The sequence below is a fragment of the Echiichthys vipera genome (genome assembly GCF_963691815.1).
Source record: "Echiichthys vipera genome assembly, chromosome: 19".
Classification (NCBI taxonomy): Eukaryota; Metazoa; Chordata; class Actinopteri; order Perciformes; family Trachinidae; genus Echiichthys; species Echiichthys vipera.
Genome location: NC_139844.1, coordinates 25,462,017 through 25,482,016, shown reverse-complemented (window position 1 = coordinate 25,482,016; position 20,000 = coordinate 25,462,017). Strand labels below are relative to the sequence as shown.

The following is a 20,000-nucleotide window of genomic DNA, read 5'->3' as shown; positions in this document are numbered from 1 at the left end:
TAATAATAATAATAATAATGGTTCCAGTGTCTTAAATGTAAACACACCATGGTCTGGGTGAACACCTGATTGGCTCCAGTCCATGACCCTTTAGGTAGGGTCAGGGTTAGCAAAGCAATAACAACATTTCAGCTTATAATTTTTTACATTTTTTATTCTTTTTCTGACCAAAATAAAGTAAAAGCCTAGAAAGAAACAAGTGCAGACACTCAGGTGGGCTTGTAAAAGCTAAAAATCTTTTATTTTAGTGGAAACAATTAAATAAAAAACACCAACCAATTAAACAAAAGCTTGAAAAAGAAAACAAAAATCATCAAAAATGAAAATAATCTCAATCTGCAGCCCTGATATAATCCCACACCATGAGACTTTGTTAATGACGCTGACACTTTTAACACATCTCCTGCAGAGCTGTATGTTTGAGTCCATTAGAGAGTGTTTTAATGCTCCTGTGGGCGCGTCAGTCCGTCCGTGCGGTGCGGTGCTGCCTCTGGGACGGACGCACGCAAACACGTCCACGCCCATCTGTACATTTGTCACCACCGACATCCATCAAACGCACTCCCATCGACAAAGTAAAGCAGTGCCATTGCTGCGTGAGTGGCTCCAAATGGGCATGAATATTTCATCTCGACATGCTCGTGTCATCTCCGCAGACCTCTCCATTCTCCGTTGAGGGAGGACTATTTATTTTTGTCCTCTTAAGTGGGATGGGGCGCAGCCAGCCTCGAGCCCACGGGCCAGAACAGGAGGGAGGGACGGTATCTTTTAGCCAGAGACACGGGTGGAAGAAATCTGATAAGGCAGCTCGCTCCTCGCAGGTTTATTGATCCGAGCGTCTTTTTTCAAAAGCATCTCTAATGTCATCTTTTACACGGCCTCGCAATACCTCTAAGATGGACAGTCGAGGCGTCCGCGTGGAAACGTAGAGCACATTTCTCCCTTCATACATCTGTCGTCATTTCTGTTCTGAAAGGCAAACCTGAAGCTGAAGTTTGCGAGTGTAGAATAAAGACTAATGTCAGGTCGCGGTTGCTGTTATTTTATGGAAGACATAAATGCCCCGTCTTTCTTTTACATCACTGAGATCCTCTGGAGGAATCTGGATCACTGATGGAGTGGGGGGAGGGAGTGTGTTGGATGTTGGTAGGTGTCAAGGGCAGACCAAACAGGACGTGACACAAGGGCGTCTTTGGGCGCCCTCCCACTGTGCGTCCGTCCCGTGCCCCGTGCTTTAGGGTCCTTGTCCCCCCCTCCAGGCCCGTTTGTACTCACACTACCTGGGCCTCGGAGAATGCTTCTTGCTGCCTATACGTCATCACGCCGTAACACGTCACACGCATTGATGACGTCATGGCGATGCGTGGCTTTGTTTCCAGATCTTTCCGTAGACCTCTGAGTTTTTGTGCGTCTTGTCGACTGTTTTTGAATCTTTTCATCGACCAAATCTGCAGTAAACACTCCACCTCCGCATCACACCAACGTGAACCTTTCACCGCCATTGTTTGAAATGTCCGCGCATGGTCCCTCCTTCTTTTTTCTACGTCCCAACAGGCGCACAGGAAATGACCTCAGAACCACCGTAGGCCTCGTGCTCGTGCTTGTACACATGCAAACATGCGGTACGGTTGCACTCACATTGTTCAAAGGAACCAGACTTAAGCCGTGAAACGTGTTTGGGCACGGTACGGATGGACAGTGTGAGTGCGCCCTTTGTCTGAATAAAAAGCATGATGGTTTGATTTTGTTAGATTTGACTGGGAACTCGTTTTTTTCCAGCTTTCTAAAACATCATGTTGTCATATCAGCTCTCAGTATTAATCAATGCTACTGACTCCATGATTACTTTGCTCAGTGCTGATATTGCTGTTCACTACCTTCCCACGACTCCATTCCCACGCCTGCTCTGTGATCATTCATGTAATAATTAAGCCAGAAATCAAACAAAGCACATTTGTTATTATCTCTACCAGAAGTGTGTTCTGAATCTCTGATCTCATTAGCTCAGTCTCTTGTGTGAAAATTCAATTACAAGCTACTTGTACCTCACTGCCAAGCAACTCTGTGTAAATATTTCTCTCTGCTCTTTCTGTAATGTTGCAGGACTCTAGCGACCTGTCTGCGTTTCTTCACGACAACCTTCGCGTCCACAGTCGCTCCACCAACGACCCTAGGGACAGAGAGAGGGAGCAGGGCGAGTGTGGAGCCTGCGGGGTCAACCTCAACCTGCTCAAACAAGAGGCCGTCCACTTGGCTCTGAGCAGGGGTCAGTCTTTAGCCAAGCCCCCCTTTGAACCCAGCTTCAGCACAGGTACACTGCTGGGACAGAGTGAGACCAAGCATGGAGACAGGGCACCGAGGGAAGCTGCCACGGCTTCAAATCAACCACGCAGTCGCACCCACAGTCCTCACAGCCCGAGAAGCCCCAGGACCCCACAGAGGACGCCTCAAACACTCAGACGGAGGGGGCCCAAGCTCCCCATCAGTGATATGGACCGCTGGGTAGAGGAGCAGCAGCAGCTGGTCGCTTCTAAATCTGCATCCAGTGCTGATGGTGTCACCATGTACCCTTACCATAAGGTACCCCTAAAAGCCTTCTCTTACGCACCACTAAATCACACTTAACACATCCCTTACTGTGCATTCCCTCTTTACTGAGCTATATGGGTAAAGTACATCTTTACGGGCGCACGTGTCAGCAAAGCAGTGATTCATAGTGCCTAATCAGAGCCTATTTAGATCCCATGGCTGAGGACATTGTTTAAAAGTACTTTTGCTAATGGAATGAAATTGGGTCATGATTTACCCCTGTCATAAAAGCCAGCCAGTCAAAAAGCACTTGTGATCAATAGGGGGATGGTCATATTTAAGAGTGCGGCTGGTGAAATATGCATTACTGTGATGGAAGCCACAGCAGACTGAGCCCTCCCCCAAAGTCCCCAATGGAGAAGGTTATAAACCTGTACAAGGTGAGTGTGAGTGCCGTAAATGTTTTATGTGTTGGGGTGGCCGTGCCAGAGGAGGTAGAGAGGGTTGTCAACTTGATCTGCGCTAACATAACTAAAAACCGTAGCATGTTTGGGGAGTGTACCTATGTTCCCGTCATTGTATGTGACCAGGGAACATCGCACCCTTTTTCAAAAAAAGGTCCTTTGTCCTATGTTCCCCGGTCTGTTATTTTTCCACAATCGTAGCCGAAGTCCCAGGCAAACAGGCTTATCTAGACCCCAACACTTCCCCCTAACCCTGACCCTAACCGTAACCTCTGGTCCTAACAAAATGATGGATTAAATCCGCGTAGGCAGAGGCTTATGCATCCGGGGATCATAGGGACGACCCACAGGTTTGGTTAGCTAGCTTACTACCTGCAATATTTTCTTTGGTCAAGGCTAAAAAAAGAATAAAAAGCCACGTTCATGATCGCACATCCACTTCAGGAGAGCTGATCCTGGGTGCTGTCAGAGTCGAGGCTCACATTAGTGGCACTGCGCTGCTCTTTACACCCCATGAACCGCAGCCGAACTCATCATCTGTGCTTTACGTTTGACAAATGCTCTAAAATATGTTTCTGAAAACACTTTCAGCGAGAAATAGGCAATACAGTTGATTCATATTTGACCAGCGCTGCCTAGCTAGTCAGTGTTTTAGCCGCATTCGGATGTTAGCGTCTGTTAGCACCTGTTAGCACCTGTTAGCGTCTGTTAGCGACTCTACCGGATTTTTCCGTTAATAAATTGTCTCAATGGCTTATATGATGACTGTATTTTGGATGATTTTACTCCAGAATTTCACTTTAAGACCCCTTTAACATGATTCTCTTTAAAAACGAGTCAGCTTGAAAGTCATTTACATCCAACTCATGATAATAGCATTAGCTTAATTAGCTAGCTGATCAAATCTGCTAGCGGCATAATGAACGGTTGCCTGCTACAAATGAGAATCTGGCTTTTGTCTACTTCTGTCTGAAGTCAAGCACCCATTGTTTTAAAAAGTACTAATAATTTGACGTGGTAAAAGCTGCCACCGTTATCATTACGTGCTGTGTGAGAGCGGGAAGCTGGACGGGCATAGCAACAGTAACTGAAGTAATTAACCTGTTAGTCTTAATCGACTTGTCTGATCAAATCTGATCAAACCAGTGCAACATCTTACTCAAATGAAACCGTCCTGGGCTTTGTGAGTGAAATTAGCCAGGCGGGTCTGCTATGAGCGCCGATCAATACAGGTTTATGTGGCTGAGGTGGAATAACATGAGTGGAGTGGAAGTGGACGGAGAGGAAGGAGAGAGGAGACAAAAAGGAGGGCAGAGGCAAAGTGGATTGCGGGAGGAGAGAAAGGGAAACGTCTAAGATCGGAGGCAGGGAGAAAGGGAGAGATAATAGAAGACTGAGAGCAAATACGGGAGAAAGTGCAGATAAAAAGAGGTTATGACAAGACATGAGTCTACATACAGAAGCTATATTGACTTATCCCTGTCTTTACTCTCCCCCAGTCTCCTTCCAAAGCATCATCTCCTGCAGCTCATCCGCGGCACTAATGGGCAGTTTATGGTTGAACATTATTCGTAGAATAACGGAGCTGACATTGTTATCTTGCCCTAAAAAGAGGCTGAGCCACTGATGAGACGTGTACGAGCCCCCTGTCATGAAATGTTGCCTCCGCGGTCGAGGCTTGGTGGAGCAGTGGCACTGATAGGTCGTTTGGCATACACAGTTGTGAACGAGTGTAAGACCCACGGCTTGGGGCTACAGCTGTGTAAGTAAGTGTTGGACTTGCTTTACATAAAGCGAGTACAGTGCACGTCAGAGGCAGTGACAGTATGTTTCACTGCACCTCTTCAACCCTGAGTCACGTTTTAAACTCAGACAACAGCCGTCACAAACTATTCCTCACACTTGACGCGCAGCTAGCTTGAGCCCTTATATGACTCATGCTGTGTGTGAACCCACTGCGCGCTCAGCCGAGATGCTCTGCTTAGATAGTTCCCGTGGTTATAGCGCCTTTTGGAGCGGGTACAATAACAGAATTTTTCTAATGAGCTTTCTCCCCCACAGACTGCACTGGGCTGCGGTGACGCCGGGATCGTGCAGACAAGCTCAAAGATCCCACACATATCCAGAGTGGTGACCATTGCCAACACTGCTGCTATGTCCCTGTTAGCCAGGTAAAATACGTCTACGTTAAAACAGAAAGCGTTGTTTATCTGCCGCATGTCTGTGTTGGTTACACCCTAAGATTCAGCGATGACATGCCACCTTCCCTTCTTCCCTGCAGGGCGGCGGAGAAGCTCAATCTGACATCAAGGAAAAAGGGCCAGGCTTCTGATCCAGCTCCCGCTCACTTCTCCACCTGCTTCAGGGAGATGATCCAGAAAAACTCCCCGTCCGTCCCCTCCTGCCTGCTCCAAGCTGCCACTAGAACCAAAGACTCACCCGGTGTTGGCAAGGTGAGCCATTGGGCTTCAAATTCCAGTGGATTTATCATAGATGCAGATTTTTGTTCTTTGCAAATACCCTTTTAATTCATTTGGATACAAAAACACTCAAAAAATGATACGAACTGGTCAAAGTGGGGCAGTCCATGTACAGATCAGTGTAAAGGCACGATCACACATGCACAAAATGAGTATTGGCGATTTTCCACCTCCTGTTCAGTCCCATTATAACCTTATTTATTCCCGAGGGACACTGAGGTTACCCTCATTTTCATTTGCATCGAGTTTACAAGGTAAACAAAAAACAGACGGTGGTTACAGCCATTTGAAAGTGATTTCATGACGATGTACGTTTAACAAGAAACAAGAAAGAGTCATCTGAAACAGTTATAATCAGGAACACAGCTATCCACGATGCCCCGGTTCCTCGCCACCAGCACCAGCAGCGGGACCAGGAAGCCGACCACGAACCGGGCATAGTTGAAGACTCACAGCTGTGACTCAGCTTGAAGCAGCAGCGGTCGCCGTTGCCTTCCCTCATGGTGAACACAATGCTGAGGGCGACGGCGGCAGCGAGGAGCGCCCGACGTAGGCCGTGTGACTCGACACTGTAGACTGTGGCGACGTAGCGGTTGCAGGAGACACAGCAGAGCAGGAAGATGCTGATGTACATGTTGTTGAAGAACATGCAGCCCGTCAGTTTGCAGGCAGCCGAGCTCCACGGCCACCAGTGACCGCCCCAAAGTCTGTGAGTGCAGGGAGCGCGTCCCAAGAGCTCGGGGGTCATAACAAAAAGAAGTCTCGCCAATATTGGTAAAGACTCGAGGAACTTTGAGGTGCATATTCACACATTTTTGAACATATTTGCTACGTACAGTGGTGATTTTCCTAAAAGGGCCTTAAGATAAAGGGCATTTCTCGACGAGCTGAGAGGAAAATAAAACATTTGCTTCCGGTTTCAAAGCAGATTTGCAGTTTAACTTTGGGGAGCTTGGCCATTGGTCGAGGCTGTGACTTCCCCGCTCAAAGCAGCGTGTATGGTCGGCCCCGTTGTGGTTTTTCCAAGATGGAGGAGATGTTGGTTGTTGCTGTGTCTAACCCAGGACTATGTATTACAAACTACACCAGGGGTGGGCAATTCTGGTCCTGGAGGGCCACTGTCTTCATGTTTTAGGTTTCTCCCTACCCTAACACACCTGAGTCTGACACACCTGAGTCTAACACACCTGAGTCTGACACACCTGAGTCTAACACACCTGAGTCTAACAATAATCAAACTGTGACGAGCTTCAGCTGCTTGATAACAAGCGAATCATCAGACTCAGGTGTGTGAGAGCAGAGAGAAACCTAAAACATGCAGGACAGTGGCTCTCCAGGACCGGAATTGCCCACCCCTGTCCTAGACGGTGCAACTCGTAGTCATTTCCTGTATCGGTGTCACGTGTGTTTCATCGCGGCCCCGCCTCTTTAGGAGACGAGCGGCCGGTCTTGAGTGGATTGAGTCCAATAGGAAAAGTAAACATGAACAGATTATGACCCAGACATTTTTCATAAAACACTTACATTCTGACATTTTTCAGACCAGCGGATCAGGAAACAGTTGTTTACACGACAACGCTCCCGGGTGAAAACGACAAATATTTCATCTTGAGACACTAGATGGCGATGTTCTGCTCCGTCTCCATATTTAACCTTTAATGTTGCGTTAGCAGGAGCTACATCACTACGACGGTGACCTGAACAGTGCTGATACCAAACCGGACAGCGTGAACCGAAGGCTAATACCGAAGGCTTATGATTTACTAGAAACGCACCTTATGCAGTTTTCCTCCATCTTTAATCGCAGCTCAAGCAGCCGTCTTTGGACGTTAGCTGCACTCACCAAGATGAGTGCAGCTTGGGTTCAAAGTTCAAACACATTTGACTCTGTGGGGCATCATCAGCCCTGGGCAACAAGGGGAAAACACACCATGATAATAACCTCAGTAATGGAAGAGACACACAACCTGTTTTCTGCTATAATGCGTGTCGTAAAGAGGTATACACACAACATGCTGCACGCTGTAAACCGTATGCTTTACATTCAGGGTCAAATTCAAGCACTTTCAAGGTCCATTTTCAAGCTTTTCCAGCACCTCACAGTTAAAGGTAAATTACACATTTCTACAAATACATTGAAAATTATAATTTAGCTCTTTTGTTTGATTAAAATCATGTTAAAAGAGATGGTTTTATGTTATAAACAAGTAAAATCGATCGTAATACCAGAAGGATAAGAAGTTAAATCATATTTCTATTTGATTATTTGTTGTGTATGAAATGCGGATACAACTTTGAGCATTTTTCAAGTAATTTATCCAAAATTTAAGCATTTTCGAAAGATTTCAAGCACCGAACGAACCCCGAACAACAACACATACAGTCCATATCATAGTATTGATGGAAAGAATAGGTTTGGATGGGTGGTGTATCTTTGAACGTACACCCGTCCTTGCCCACAAACACCACCTTGGAAGTGTTTCTCCCACCCCTTCCGCAGAGTAAAGAGATCCCAGTCCATTTGGAGGAGATCCTATATCATGCCTTATGATACACTGTAATGTGCTAATGTCTCCATCTTGTTCCTCCCCTTCGCTCACCTCCTCTGGGAGAAGCTGGGGAGATCAATACGGCTGCCTGCGCCCCCTCCCCTCCCCTCCCCTCGTCTCGGATAGATGGACTCTTGGGTTCAGTCTAGAGTTACGGATAGAGGCTCAGTGCGCCCTCACCGCCTGCCACACCTGCCTGTGCACTCAGCAGTGCGCCTCTCTCTGCGTGTGTGCGTATATATGTGTGTGAGAGGATTTTCTCCGCTTGTAAATGGGCCTCTTGAATAATTTAACCCTCGTAAATAGAGTTCGACACACGTTCAATGGGGTTAGGGAGCCACTTCTTGCGTACGGTATTAAAATTATGATTAGGGGAGAGGATTTATTTTTTCCACAGCCGCCGGGAGCTCGACGTGTGGCAGATGGAGAACGGCTTTCAGATATTCAAACATGTCAATGCCGGATGATGTCATCGCGGCGTAATGCAGTCCTGACAATCTCAAGAAAACCATATTGGACTTGGTGTCAGGGCTAATCGTAATCGTGCAGACCTGAGTCCTCATTAAGAATCATTTCATAATTGGTTTATAAACCTTAATAGGGTTTACTGTATTTTGTGAGGGGTGTGCTGCCTCGTCTTCCTGCACACGGAGACCTATGAGCCTTGTTAAAAGGTTGTCAGAGTCTGAATCTAACTTAATTTAAGAGCCTAAAGCCTCTAAATCCGAAGGCTTCCTGTAGAGAACTGCATTAAGGAATTAATGTCACGACACGTGGAAATAGAGCAGGAGGCGTGCATAGCCATGCAGCTGTGAGCGCATGTGTGTCCTCTGCACGGGATCCACAGGCTACTGCAGCGCAAAGAAAGCATGTTCTTATCTCCGTTTAACATCAAACAGCATGTTTCTCAATGTATTTTTTACATACAGTGATTGGTTCGGTTGCTGCTCAAACGTCACCAGACTGATCTGAGAGTGAAACACGACGGAGCTCAGAGATCAGGACGGACTCAGAACAGCCGACATGGTTTCCACCAACAGAAGCCTTCAGAGCCGTTCTCTGGTTCTTTTAAAGAAGAAAGATTCTCTAGATTGGAAACATGGATGAAACAGCAGCATCCATGTTGATGTCTGCTTACTCAAAGCGAATCGCAACAGTCTCTTCTCGTTTCATCACACAAAACCAACGCTGATTGTTTCGGTCGCTGGTCAAACTTAAAATGTTCTAAGGTCCAAATTCTCTCTGCCGCATGTTGCCAGACCAGTAAACGACAATGCAGCTCGTAAGGCTACATATCCACACCGTACAACTTTAATCCGTTCACCCAAATAAAATAAAAAAAACAACAAATTGTCAAAAGTCACAGTCATGCTAGCAGCTCTGCACAGTGTTGCTTTGAGCTAAATGCTATGTTATTAGCGTACTACTTCTGCGGTCAGCTTATATTACCTTATGCGCTTACAATGCTAACGCTAACATGCTTCTGTTTATAACCACAGATGTACTGTCATTTTAACACGCTGTCCTTTGGTTCACAGGTCAAAGTGGTGCTGAGGGTGAGCCAAACGCCGTCTGAGGTCCAAGGCCAACCGCCTGCTCTCTGGATCGACCCGTCCAAGAAGAGAGTAACCATAATGGAGCCAGTCAGTAAAAGCCAACCGCACGCGACAATGACGCTAGGCAGAGACGGCAAAAATCTTCTGAAGACCTTCAACTTCGATGCTGCTTATCCTCAGGAGTCGAGCCAGGTTTGAGTCTCGCTGATTACTGATGAACCTTGAAATATATTTTTCTGTTTGCTTGCTTAATGTTTATGTACACTGGCAGATGCTTTGATAGTGTAACAGTCTGTCGAATTCTGCATTTCCTCAACTATTAAATGCAAATGTTCCCCCCTGTACACACACAACTCTCTGTCTGATGACCTGAAAACTGATAGGGCCCGGATAGCCCCCACAATTACACAGTCCATCAATTATAGTCAACCTCCTCCGAGCTCTGCTTACAGTATCCGAGCCCAAGGGAATCTACTGAATCAGTATGCATCTTAGTTCTTCTCGTTTCATTGCATGTACTATTTCGGTGCTGGAAGATGAATCACAAGATGCTCGCTCTCCTTTGTTCCCTCCGACCAGGCGGAGGTGTGTGCGGGCGTCCTGACTGATGTCATCCGCTGTGTGCTCAGCGGCAGCGACGGATGCGTTCTGGGTTTGGGATGTGCTGATGTGGGTGAGTAATGGGTCGCTGTAAGAGGCCACGGGTTAAAATCTGCAGATGAGAGTGGGACGCTTTTATCTGTGCTCAGGGGCCGTCCACCCCACCACTCCGGCACCCCCCCCCCCCTCCTCCTACAGCTCCCCTGTCCCACTCCTGCTATCATCCGCTTTTTCTTTATCACTTAAACTCCCCGTCTCCATTTTCTCCCCGTCCTCTTTATCAATCCTGATTCACGTATCCAGCCTCCTTGTTCTATTGCTGTCTCTGCTGCTCCATTTGTCTTTTCCGGTCTTTTCCTCAGTAGTGACAGAAAAGCGTTGCCCACTCTCTCCTTAGTCATTCATCTTTCACCTGTTACGCTGTAAATAAAAGCCTATTCATCAATTATACAACGCATGTGCATTCAAAAGCGTCCCATTTCACCTGATTCAGTTGTACTTCTGCACAAAAAGACACAAATATTTTATTTTATTTGGCCGAAGCGCTGAGCTCAGATGGGACTGTAAACAAAATGGACTGTAATCTGCAGCTATTAGAGAGATGGAACCCTGCACTTAGCGTCGATGGAGGGGTTTAATAGATTTTTGGCGCGTGCACACACACACACAGACACACACACACTCACACACACAAGCAGGGAAAGGACACGGTCTCCTTGGAGCTGCTTTTTCACATGACGCCACTCTCGGTAAAGCTGATTGAATTAGTTGGCCAATACAAACGACATGTGGCCCAGAGCCAGGGCATATCAATCTCCTGCACAGAATACTATTCTTTCTGAATAACGGCGGGCAGCTCGGCCTTTAATTGGAATAAACCAATTCTCTCTATCCTCATTCAATTACAGTTTGGATAAGACAAGAAATGGTAAAACAGGCCCATAACTCAAAACTAATGTGGGGCAAGAGTGCACTGGTAGACACAGTATGGCACCCATGCATGTGTTTTTGGTTGTATTTCTATAAATCTACTCCATTTTTATTTGTGCGTAACAAAAATGCATAATAGACGTGAATGATTTGTGTTAGTGCACTTTTGTCATCGTGTACACTACGTTCCTGGGGCTGTATGTCCGTGAACCTGAATACAAAACAACAATATTAAAGAATAAATTAAGTATTTATATTTTGTTCTCTCACTTTGATCTCCGGCGTATGTGCTGTATGTTTGTGTGCCTGTATTTAGCATGCATACATATGTGTGCTCTGTTGTCTGCCTCAGGATCCTGGTCCAGCATGGTGGGGAGTGGTGAGAGCATCCAGAAGCTCGGGGTGGTTCCCTGTGCCATCTCCTGGCTGTACAGTGCCATCGAGCGGCGGAGGGAGAAGACTTGGACCGATCTGACGGTATCAGTGTCTGCTATAGAGCTGTGTTGCGGAGAGGAGGACACGCTGAGGGATCTGCTGGGGGAGGTCGTCCCCTCGTCAGGCAGTGCCCAGAACAGCCCGAAAGCTCATATCAGGCTTCAAGAAGACCCCGTCTTTGGGACACAGGTAAAAAGATGTTTTTGATTATGTTGTTTTATGAACTGTTGCTTTGTCTTAACACAAGCAAACAAGGGACTATTGGCCCAATTTTTGGTGTATTCAGCCCTGAAATCAAATTAAAACTTTAACAGTTAGAGTTATTATCATTGCTTTGATTATGAACAGTCCAATCAACATTTGGAAACTAATAAAAGACTCACAGAAACCACAGAGCCAAGGCTATATTTTATTGTTGCTGACAAATTACAGTTTCTTGGCTTTGCTTAACTGGCAGTGCATCAAAGGTTTACTCACAAACAAGTGTTTTAACAGCTGGGAACCAGAAAATGAGCCGTTATTACTGCTGCTCATTCATTTTCATTGCAGTTGTCAGCGATATGACAGATACTGTTTGAGATGTTATTGTTTTGGATCCCTTTATGTTAAATTTTAGGCGCTGCCCTGTAGATATGTCAGGATTTAGTTAATGTTTATTTAGATTTAGGCAATTTGGACAATGGTCTACACTGTATGTGAGAAGATGATATTGGTAGTTGGTGAAGCCTCTCAGATTCCATAAAGCTCACATTTGATTGCATTATGATTGTGCAGCTGCCGCCGCCCTCGCGTAGCTGCAAGCCAGCACTTCATCTCATTTCTCTCTATTTCTTCACTGAATACAAGGAACATGAAACATAACATATGAATGGATCTGTTATGGCAAAACATTTTCAAATGCCAGATGTTTTTCATTTAAGTAGTTTATGAGAAGATTCTACATTAAGGGCGCACTCACACTGTGCCTCCGCACCGCGCCCCGTGCTTTAGGGTCCTTGTCCCCCCCTCCAGGCCCGTTTGTACTCACACTACCTGGGCCTCGGAGAATGCTTCTTGCTGCCTATACGTCATCACGCCGTAACACGTCACACGCATTGATGACGTCATGGCGATGCGTGGCTTTGTTTCCAGATCTTTCCGTAGACCTCGGAGTTTTTGTGCGTCTTGTAGACTGTTATTGAATCTTTTCATCGACCAAATCTGCAGTAAACACTCCACCTCCGCATCACACCAACGTGAACCTTTCACCGCCATTGTTTTCAATGTCCGCGCATGGTCCCTCCTTCTTTTTTCTACGTCCAAACAGGCGCACAGGAAATGACCTCAGAACCGCCCTAGGCCTCGTAATCGCACACGTGCGCACGCTCGTGCTCGTACACGTGCAAACGTGCTTTACTAAAGCCCACCTCTCCCAAACGGGCCGTGGACGGCCAGCTGGCCGCAGTTATGCGTGGAGCGGTTGCACTCACGCTGGTCAAACGCACTAGGCTTGACCCGAAAAACCTGTTTTGGCGCGGTGCGGAAGGACAGTGTGAGTGCGCCCTTAATGACTATCCTCCCCCCTCCCTACAGCTACGTAACCACAACCGGGTGAGGGCCCCGACTGCTGAGCGTGCTGCTGCTCTCCTGGACGCGGCCATTGCAGCTCGTCGGCACAGTGACTTCATTACGTACCTGTCCAACAGCTCCATAATGTTCTTCACTCTCCACATCCAGCCACCTCGTACAGAGAGCAGCACTATCGGCAAAGGTTTTAATGAATTGTTTTGATTGCCATGGTATCTTGTGTCTAGGGAATTTGGTGTTAAACGCTAAATTCAATGCTGATTTAATGCAGTTGTGTATCTTATAATTCATGATTTCTTTATTTGCATATAAGCTATTTCGATTAACACAGTCCTTTGTTGTCTGATTTCCGTCCTTAGGTGCACGTGGCCCCACTAAGTTGACCATGATAGATGTTTGTAGTGGTATAAGGGGTATGAGCAAGAATAAACCTCCATATTCTGAACTGGGCCCTATTGTCTTGTCTCTACTAAGTGGACATAAATCCACCCCAAGCAAGTAAGAATGTAACTCCAAAACATTATTGGTGTAAACATGTTGGCATACACTGGTGTAGAGTGAACTGCATTTATATTTTGACAGTGAGCTTGAGTTGATTTCTACTGTTCTTGTAACAAAAACATTTTATATTGTCTTAAAATGAAGGGACTGCAATAACTACTGCATGGCAATTTGGAAATTGATAGATTTGACTGCTTAGTGATTAAAATGACCGATGCATCCTTTGATTAATGTCTGTATATCTGCTCCGTCTCTGCATAGGGGGAGTAAGTTGACTATGCTCCTCCGAGAGGCATTGGGTCATGTAAATTGCCATACCACAGTGATCGCTCAGGTTGATGATTCACTGGCACATCTTCAAGAGACCCTTTCCACCATCCAGCTGGCTTCTCGCATTCGCAGAACACAGAAGCGAACGAAGGTACCGTACGAGCCCCGTAACGTCTTTCTACCAGTTCACCGATTTTAAAGGCATCACGGTGTGAACTCACCCCAAAATGTATCTTTATTCCAACAGCAATCAACTTCATGTTCTCCTAGCAGCAGGAGTTTGACTAAAGAAAAGAGAGGGCCTGCGTCTTTGTCCCTGCGGGCTTTCCACTCTACTGATGAGGTGGACGTCGACATCCCCCGCTTCCGTTTGCGCGGTGAACTGGATGAGCGTTCCAGTAGCGACCAGTCCTGTGACACAGTCATCCAAATAGACTCGGAAGGCTTGGTCCAGTCCAAAGCCACCTCGAGACTGGCACAGCCTGAGTTTTTGCCCATCATACCCTCTTTGCATCCTAACAAGGCGGACATAGATGACCCTGAGTTTACCGCTCTGCTCCAAGAGCTTCTGAGAATTCCTCAGCTTCAGGGAGAGAAGAAGAGCGAGGAAAACATTCAAGGGAATATTGAAGTGTTGAAAGCAGACATGAAAGAGCCAGACACATTTAAATGTGCCACATTTGCTGAGCTCCAAGAGCGTTTGGGCTGTATCGATGGAAGTGAGGCAACTATGGATATGCTCAAGTCATCCTTAACAGGCCCTTCCGTGAATGTCACGGCCAAATCACGACCACAGAAAGAAACAGGAAAACAGAAAGATACCGAATCCTCAGAGGCATCACAGACATTGTTGTTTAACCAGGGGTTAGGCTGCAGCCAGACCTCTGTCGGAGAAAAGCAAACAGATGGTGCCTTCTCTGGGGACAGTTTTCAGAGGGAGGATTCGGGCTTGTATGACTGTGAGGAGTGCAGTGCAACCAGCTCCAGCGAGGAACTGTTGAATCAAACTCTCAGTCTTAACATGACCAGTCGCTCTGAGCTGCCCAAAAATGGAACTCTTAAGTCAGATGACAGACTCCCTTCTCAGGGCTTTAAGGTGGAAGCTCAGTGCATGAAAGTCACCAGTTCCCTTGCACAACAGCCTGCAAGTAAACAGCAGAGTCCTGAAGCTGCTGATTGGTTCAAACCAGACAAAAGGTCCTCTCCAGTTGGCAAGAGCTCCCCAATATCTCCTTCCTCCTCCTGCTCCTCTTCACACCCTTTGGCTACCAGTGTTATACTCGGAGATGTCTTACCTAATCGCCCCGCAGAGGACCTGAAGGAAATGAAGGCCACTATCACAGTAACTGTTCAACAGCCATTAGACCTAAAAGGTCAAGATGAACTTGTTTTCTCTATGGTGGAGGAGGTGACCATCAGTGGAGCAATGAACAGAGGCCGGACAGGTGGAAACATTATTTGCATCAGAGACACAGCCCAATCACAAGCAAGTGTGCAAGTCTCTGCCAGCTCTCAACCAATCAGGATTATCAGCAATGTCAGTGAAGAATCTGTAGCCACAGGTTCCTTCAATACAAACCAAAGCTCTGTAGCTCAGTTTGTAGCTCCAGGGGCTAGCACTGACGGGCCCCAGCATCAATTCAGAAGGGAAAAGAGGTTCGTACCTTCATTTATAAACCACATGCTGATTAGTACAGATACAGATGGTGAATTGGATGGTGCAAAAGAAAAAGCACGTCCTCATGATAATTTCACAGTCAAGCCGCAGTCTGAGCTGAGAGGGAATAATGTCAAATGCCCAGAAGAGAGGAAAGCTCTTGAGATGAGGAGTCGGGCGTTTGTTTCTGAGACACATGCCAAAAAGCCTTACAAAGTATCTGACTCACATTTTAGCCAAAGTTCTCATGAACCAGTGGTCTTTGAGGATTCAGCTTTCTACGATGAAACTGCAAAAAACAAAATGTGTGGAAAGAGACCAAGAAATTCAGACAAGAACCACCCCAGAGACACGCAGCATGTTTATTCCACTAACACTCCAAAGGGCTCAGAGGGGGGAGGAATCGCATCCAGACGCGCTGAGAACGCTCCCGAGAGAATTGGTGCCTCACTTGGTTGCCAAGAAACCGCAGCTGCTTCCTTCAAAACAGGTAGTTTTCCTAGAGGCTGGCAAAATGCCAACCATCAGGACAGCTACCATGGTGGTCACATGACAGACGACTACAGAGACCCAAGGGGGGTGACATCATCTAACCCATGTAGCCCAGGAGTAACTCTAGAGAGGAGGCAGGGCAGACAGCACTCCCCAGCGAGCCACAGCCTCCATGTCTCTTCTCCGCGGAAATATGGAACTGAGTACACACAGCATGCTAGTAGTAGTGCTCTCAGAAAGGGTGTTGAGCCTTTGTTTGAGACCTCAAGTCTAAGAATGAAACATGATAATATTTGTGGGAGGCCAAAGTCACCTACTGAGGACAGTAGCAGGCTTTTTAGTGCCAAACTGGAGCAGCTGGCTACCAGGACTAATTCCCTTGGGAGAACCCCAAGAGACTTCCCGACTCTGGATAGAGGCAGTAGTAACACTTCCATGAGCTCTAAGGGGAGCTCCAAGGGAAGTGTTGAAGGGGCTTGTAATGGACGTTATAAAGGAAAAAACGAGGGAGATGGTACCTTTCCGAGGGCTAGCAGGAGCCCCAGGAAGACTCCGCGGACTGACCAGAGTCATCACTTCTACCTTTCTGAAAAGCCTGTGAGTCAGTCTGCCAGGCATTCCCATTCCAAGCTCTCTGCTGTGGGGAAGCTTAAGATGGCTAGCCCCAAAGTCCGTCGACTGTCTGTCCCCAGTATCAAGAACCTCAGTCTCCCCCACAAAAGCCTGCAGCACTCCATCAACCGCAGCGCCAGTCTTTCTCCAGACAGTAAAACAGTCAGTTTTGAGCGGACGTCCTCATTTGTCTCCTCTTCCCCTCCACGGTCGTATCACTCCATCAGTCGGACTCCGAGCCAGAGCTCCACATGCTCATCCACAAAATCTGCAATCCAGGGGTTTGTCAATGGTCGGATCTCAGACCTACTTAAGGAAAGGGCCTCCAGCCCCACTTCAGGAGGACTGGACCATATGACAGCACTTCCCTCGCCATACAGCCGGGTGACTGCTCCCCGCACGCCCGATCACCTGAGTGGGCATGCGAGTGACACCACCAGTGTGTTGAGTGGAGATTTGCCACCAGCTATGGGGAAGACATCCCTGAATTTCTCCAACAGGAACAGTACGGTGAGCAGTGGATATGACAGCATGGTGAGGGACAGTGAAGCCACAGGCAGCACCGTCTCAAACAGAGATTCTGGCAGCAACAGGAGCAGCAACAGGAGCAGCTCTCTTCTCAGCGTGGCTCGAAGCAGCCGCTCATCTCGGAGGAGAGGCAACACAGGTAAAACATCTGGAATAACTGGCCTGTTGTGAATGACTTTGTCTCCCGGAAAGATCCGAAGCTCATCCGAGTGTTGAATTTCAAATGTGTTGTTGGTGTTAGATGTTAGATCCACAAGTGTAGTCTCAAAAGATAAGATATTCCTTTATACGTATAGTGGTCCTTTAGTGTATGCCATGTTTTCTTTTACTGTTGTCAACTGTTTATTGTTGTTATATGTAATGGTAATGCAGTCGAGGGCAGAGCCTGGATGTGTCAATGGGGTGCTGGCACATTCACACCAATCCAATTAAAGGCCATACTGAAATTGTCCGATTGAAGTGCTGAATCATTGTCATTTGAACAATTTTAATGGAAATTTCAATGCAGTTCAGTGAAAATGTTTGTTATTTCTTCTCCAGACATCATCCAGAACACACTTCCCAAACTACTAACCACACAGTCTTCATGAATGATCGTTCCACCAGCGTATTGTCTGGTTTATAATCTGACCACATAACATATTAATGTGACATTAACGGGAGGTGACACACATCTGTAGAATGCAGTCATTAAAAGCCTGATTATGTAGGAGGTCACATTATTAATATATGAACCCTGCGAGGGCCCTTTCTGGCAGCACAAGTGCAGAAAGTGAAGAGGGTTTGGCTGGTACAGTAAATTATAAATATGTGTGTGTGTGCATACCAACAATTAATGATAATATACATTTAGAAACCTTTAACAGCATCTTGGTGCAAACATAAACACAGTGAAATCTGCTAATGGAGCGATTAGAAACAGGAGAGGAAGCTTCTGCTGGACGAGCGTTTGAATCTAAAGTCCACATTCTGTTAATTGGGTGATTCAATTCTGTCTGTACTTCATTTCTCCGTATTTGTCCCTTTACGTAATTAACTCATCTGCATGCTGATTAAAGCTGCATCAGAGTTAGAGTTAATGTTTTAGGATCACAGTCACACAAAAGCATCTTGTCATGGACTGAGCCAATCAGGATCCAATATACGTTTTACAGTTAGGGCGCCCTCCCACTGTGCCTCCGTCCCGTGCCCCGGGCTTTAGGGTCCTTGTCCCCCCCTCCAGGCCCGTTTGTACTCACACTACCTGGGCCTCGGAGAATGCTTCTTGCTGCCTATACGTCATCACGCCGTAACACGTCACACGCATTGATGACGTCATGGCGATGCGTGGCTTTGTTTCCAGATCTTTCCGTAGACCTCAGAGTTTTTGTGCGTCTTGTCGACTGTTTTTGAATCTTTTCATCGACCAAATCTGCAGTAAACACTCCACCTCCGCATCACACCAACGTGAACCTTTCACCGCCATTGTTTGAAATGTCCGCGCATGGTCCCTCCTTCTTTTTTCTACGTCCCAACAGGCGCACAGGAAATGACCTCAGAACCGCCGTAGGCCTCGTGCTCGTACACGTGCAAACGTGCTTTACTAAAGCCCACCTCTCCCAAACGGGCCGTGGACGGCCAGCTTGCTGCAGTTATGCGCCGTACGGTTGCACTCACACTGGTCAAACGCACTAGGCTTTACCCGAAAAACCTGTTTTGGCGCGGTGCGGAAAGACAGTGTGAGTGCGCCCTTACATGGCAATTATTGTAATTAGTAACAAAATCTTTTAGGTTACAATAAAAGCCATCTTTTCTGAATACATTTGGAAACCTCTGCGATAAACACACTCTTTGAAGGTCGCACCAGTGCAGTGAAATAGGCTCCACGTTTTGAAAACACTGCTTTCTTCTCTGTAAAGAAAACTCCTGAACAAAACATTAATACTAAAAATGCATTAAGCAAATTTAGCATTTACAGTTGGTCAAATCAGATGAGGTGTCCGGACACCGGCACACACTGCAGGTGCACTGTGTGTATCCTACAACATACATTCAACACACACCACATGGAGCACGTACTCACTATGGTCGTCTTTCATTTTCAATGTAAATAAAAAGTAAATAGAAACTCCATTCTCCTTAAGTCATTTAAAAACAAAATATTTTAAATATGTACAAGTAATCAAGTTATCTTTGTCAATGTTCTGATCATGGTTACTCATTTTTTCTGTAATCTCATAATGTAATCCTAATTAATGTCATCCATTACCACCCCACCCTGGTAACATGTTTGCCCTGGCAAACTGCTTTTGCCCTCAGGCGAGTTTCCTATTAGAGCACATGGCAGGAGCCACTGAAGGCCACTTAGGGCGCACTCACACTCTCCATCCGTCCCGTGCTTTAGGGTCCTTGTCCCCCCCTCCAGGCCCGTTTGTACTCACACTACCTGGGCCTCGGAGAATGCTTCTTGCTGCCTATACGTCATCACGCCGTAACACGTCACACGCATTGATGACGTCATGGCGATGCGTGGCTTTGTTTCCAGATCTTTCCGTAGACCTCGGAGTTTTTGTGCGTCTTGTCGACTGTTTTTGAATCTTTTCATCGACCAAATCTGCAGTAAACACTCCACCTCCGCATCACACCAACGTGAACCTTTCACCGCCATTGTTTGAAATGTCCGCGCATGGTCCCTCCTTCTTTTTTCTACGTCCCAACAGGCGCACAGGAAATGACCTCAGAACCGCCGTAGGCCTCGTGCTCGTACACGTGCAAACATGCTTTACAAAAGCCCACCTCTCCCAAACGGGCCATGGACACTGGTCAAAGGAACTAGACTTTAGGCCTTGAAA

General features: G+C 46.7%; 1 protein-coding gene across 1 annotated transcript in view; it reads left to right on the top strand.

The window, feature by feature from the left end:
• The window catches only part of kif26bb (kinesin family member 26Bb), a gene marked incomplete at both ends in the record, with an annotated part of 25,917 nt that overhangs the window by 1,016 nt on the left and 4,901 nt on the right, over positions 1 to 20,000 (top strand). The window contains 10 exons of the mRNA XM_083933954.1: positions 2,104 to 2,580; positions 5,055 to 5,164; positions 5,275 to 5,446; positions 9,561 to 9,770; positions 10,158 to 10,251; positions 11,461 to 11,732; positions 13,116 to 13,293; positions 13,469 to 13,607; positions 13,872 to 14,031; positions 14,128 to 17,308. Of these exons, the coding sequence (XP_083790080.1) occupies positions 2,104 to 2,580; positions 5,055 to 5,164; positions 5,275 to 5,446; positions 9,561 to 9,770; positions 10,158 to 10,251; positions 11,461 to 11,732; positions 13,116 to 13,293; positions 13,469 to 13,607; positions 13,872 to 14,031; positions 14,128 to 17,308 (4,993 nt within the window). The remainder of the gene's footprint in view (positions 1 to 2,103; positions 2,581 to 5,054; positions 5,165 to 5,274; positions 5,447 to 9,560; positions 9,771 to 10,157; positions 10,252 to 11,460; positions 11,733 to 13,115; positions 13,294 to 13,468; positions 13,608 to 13,871; positions 14,032 to 14,127; positions 17,309 to 20,000) is intronic.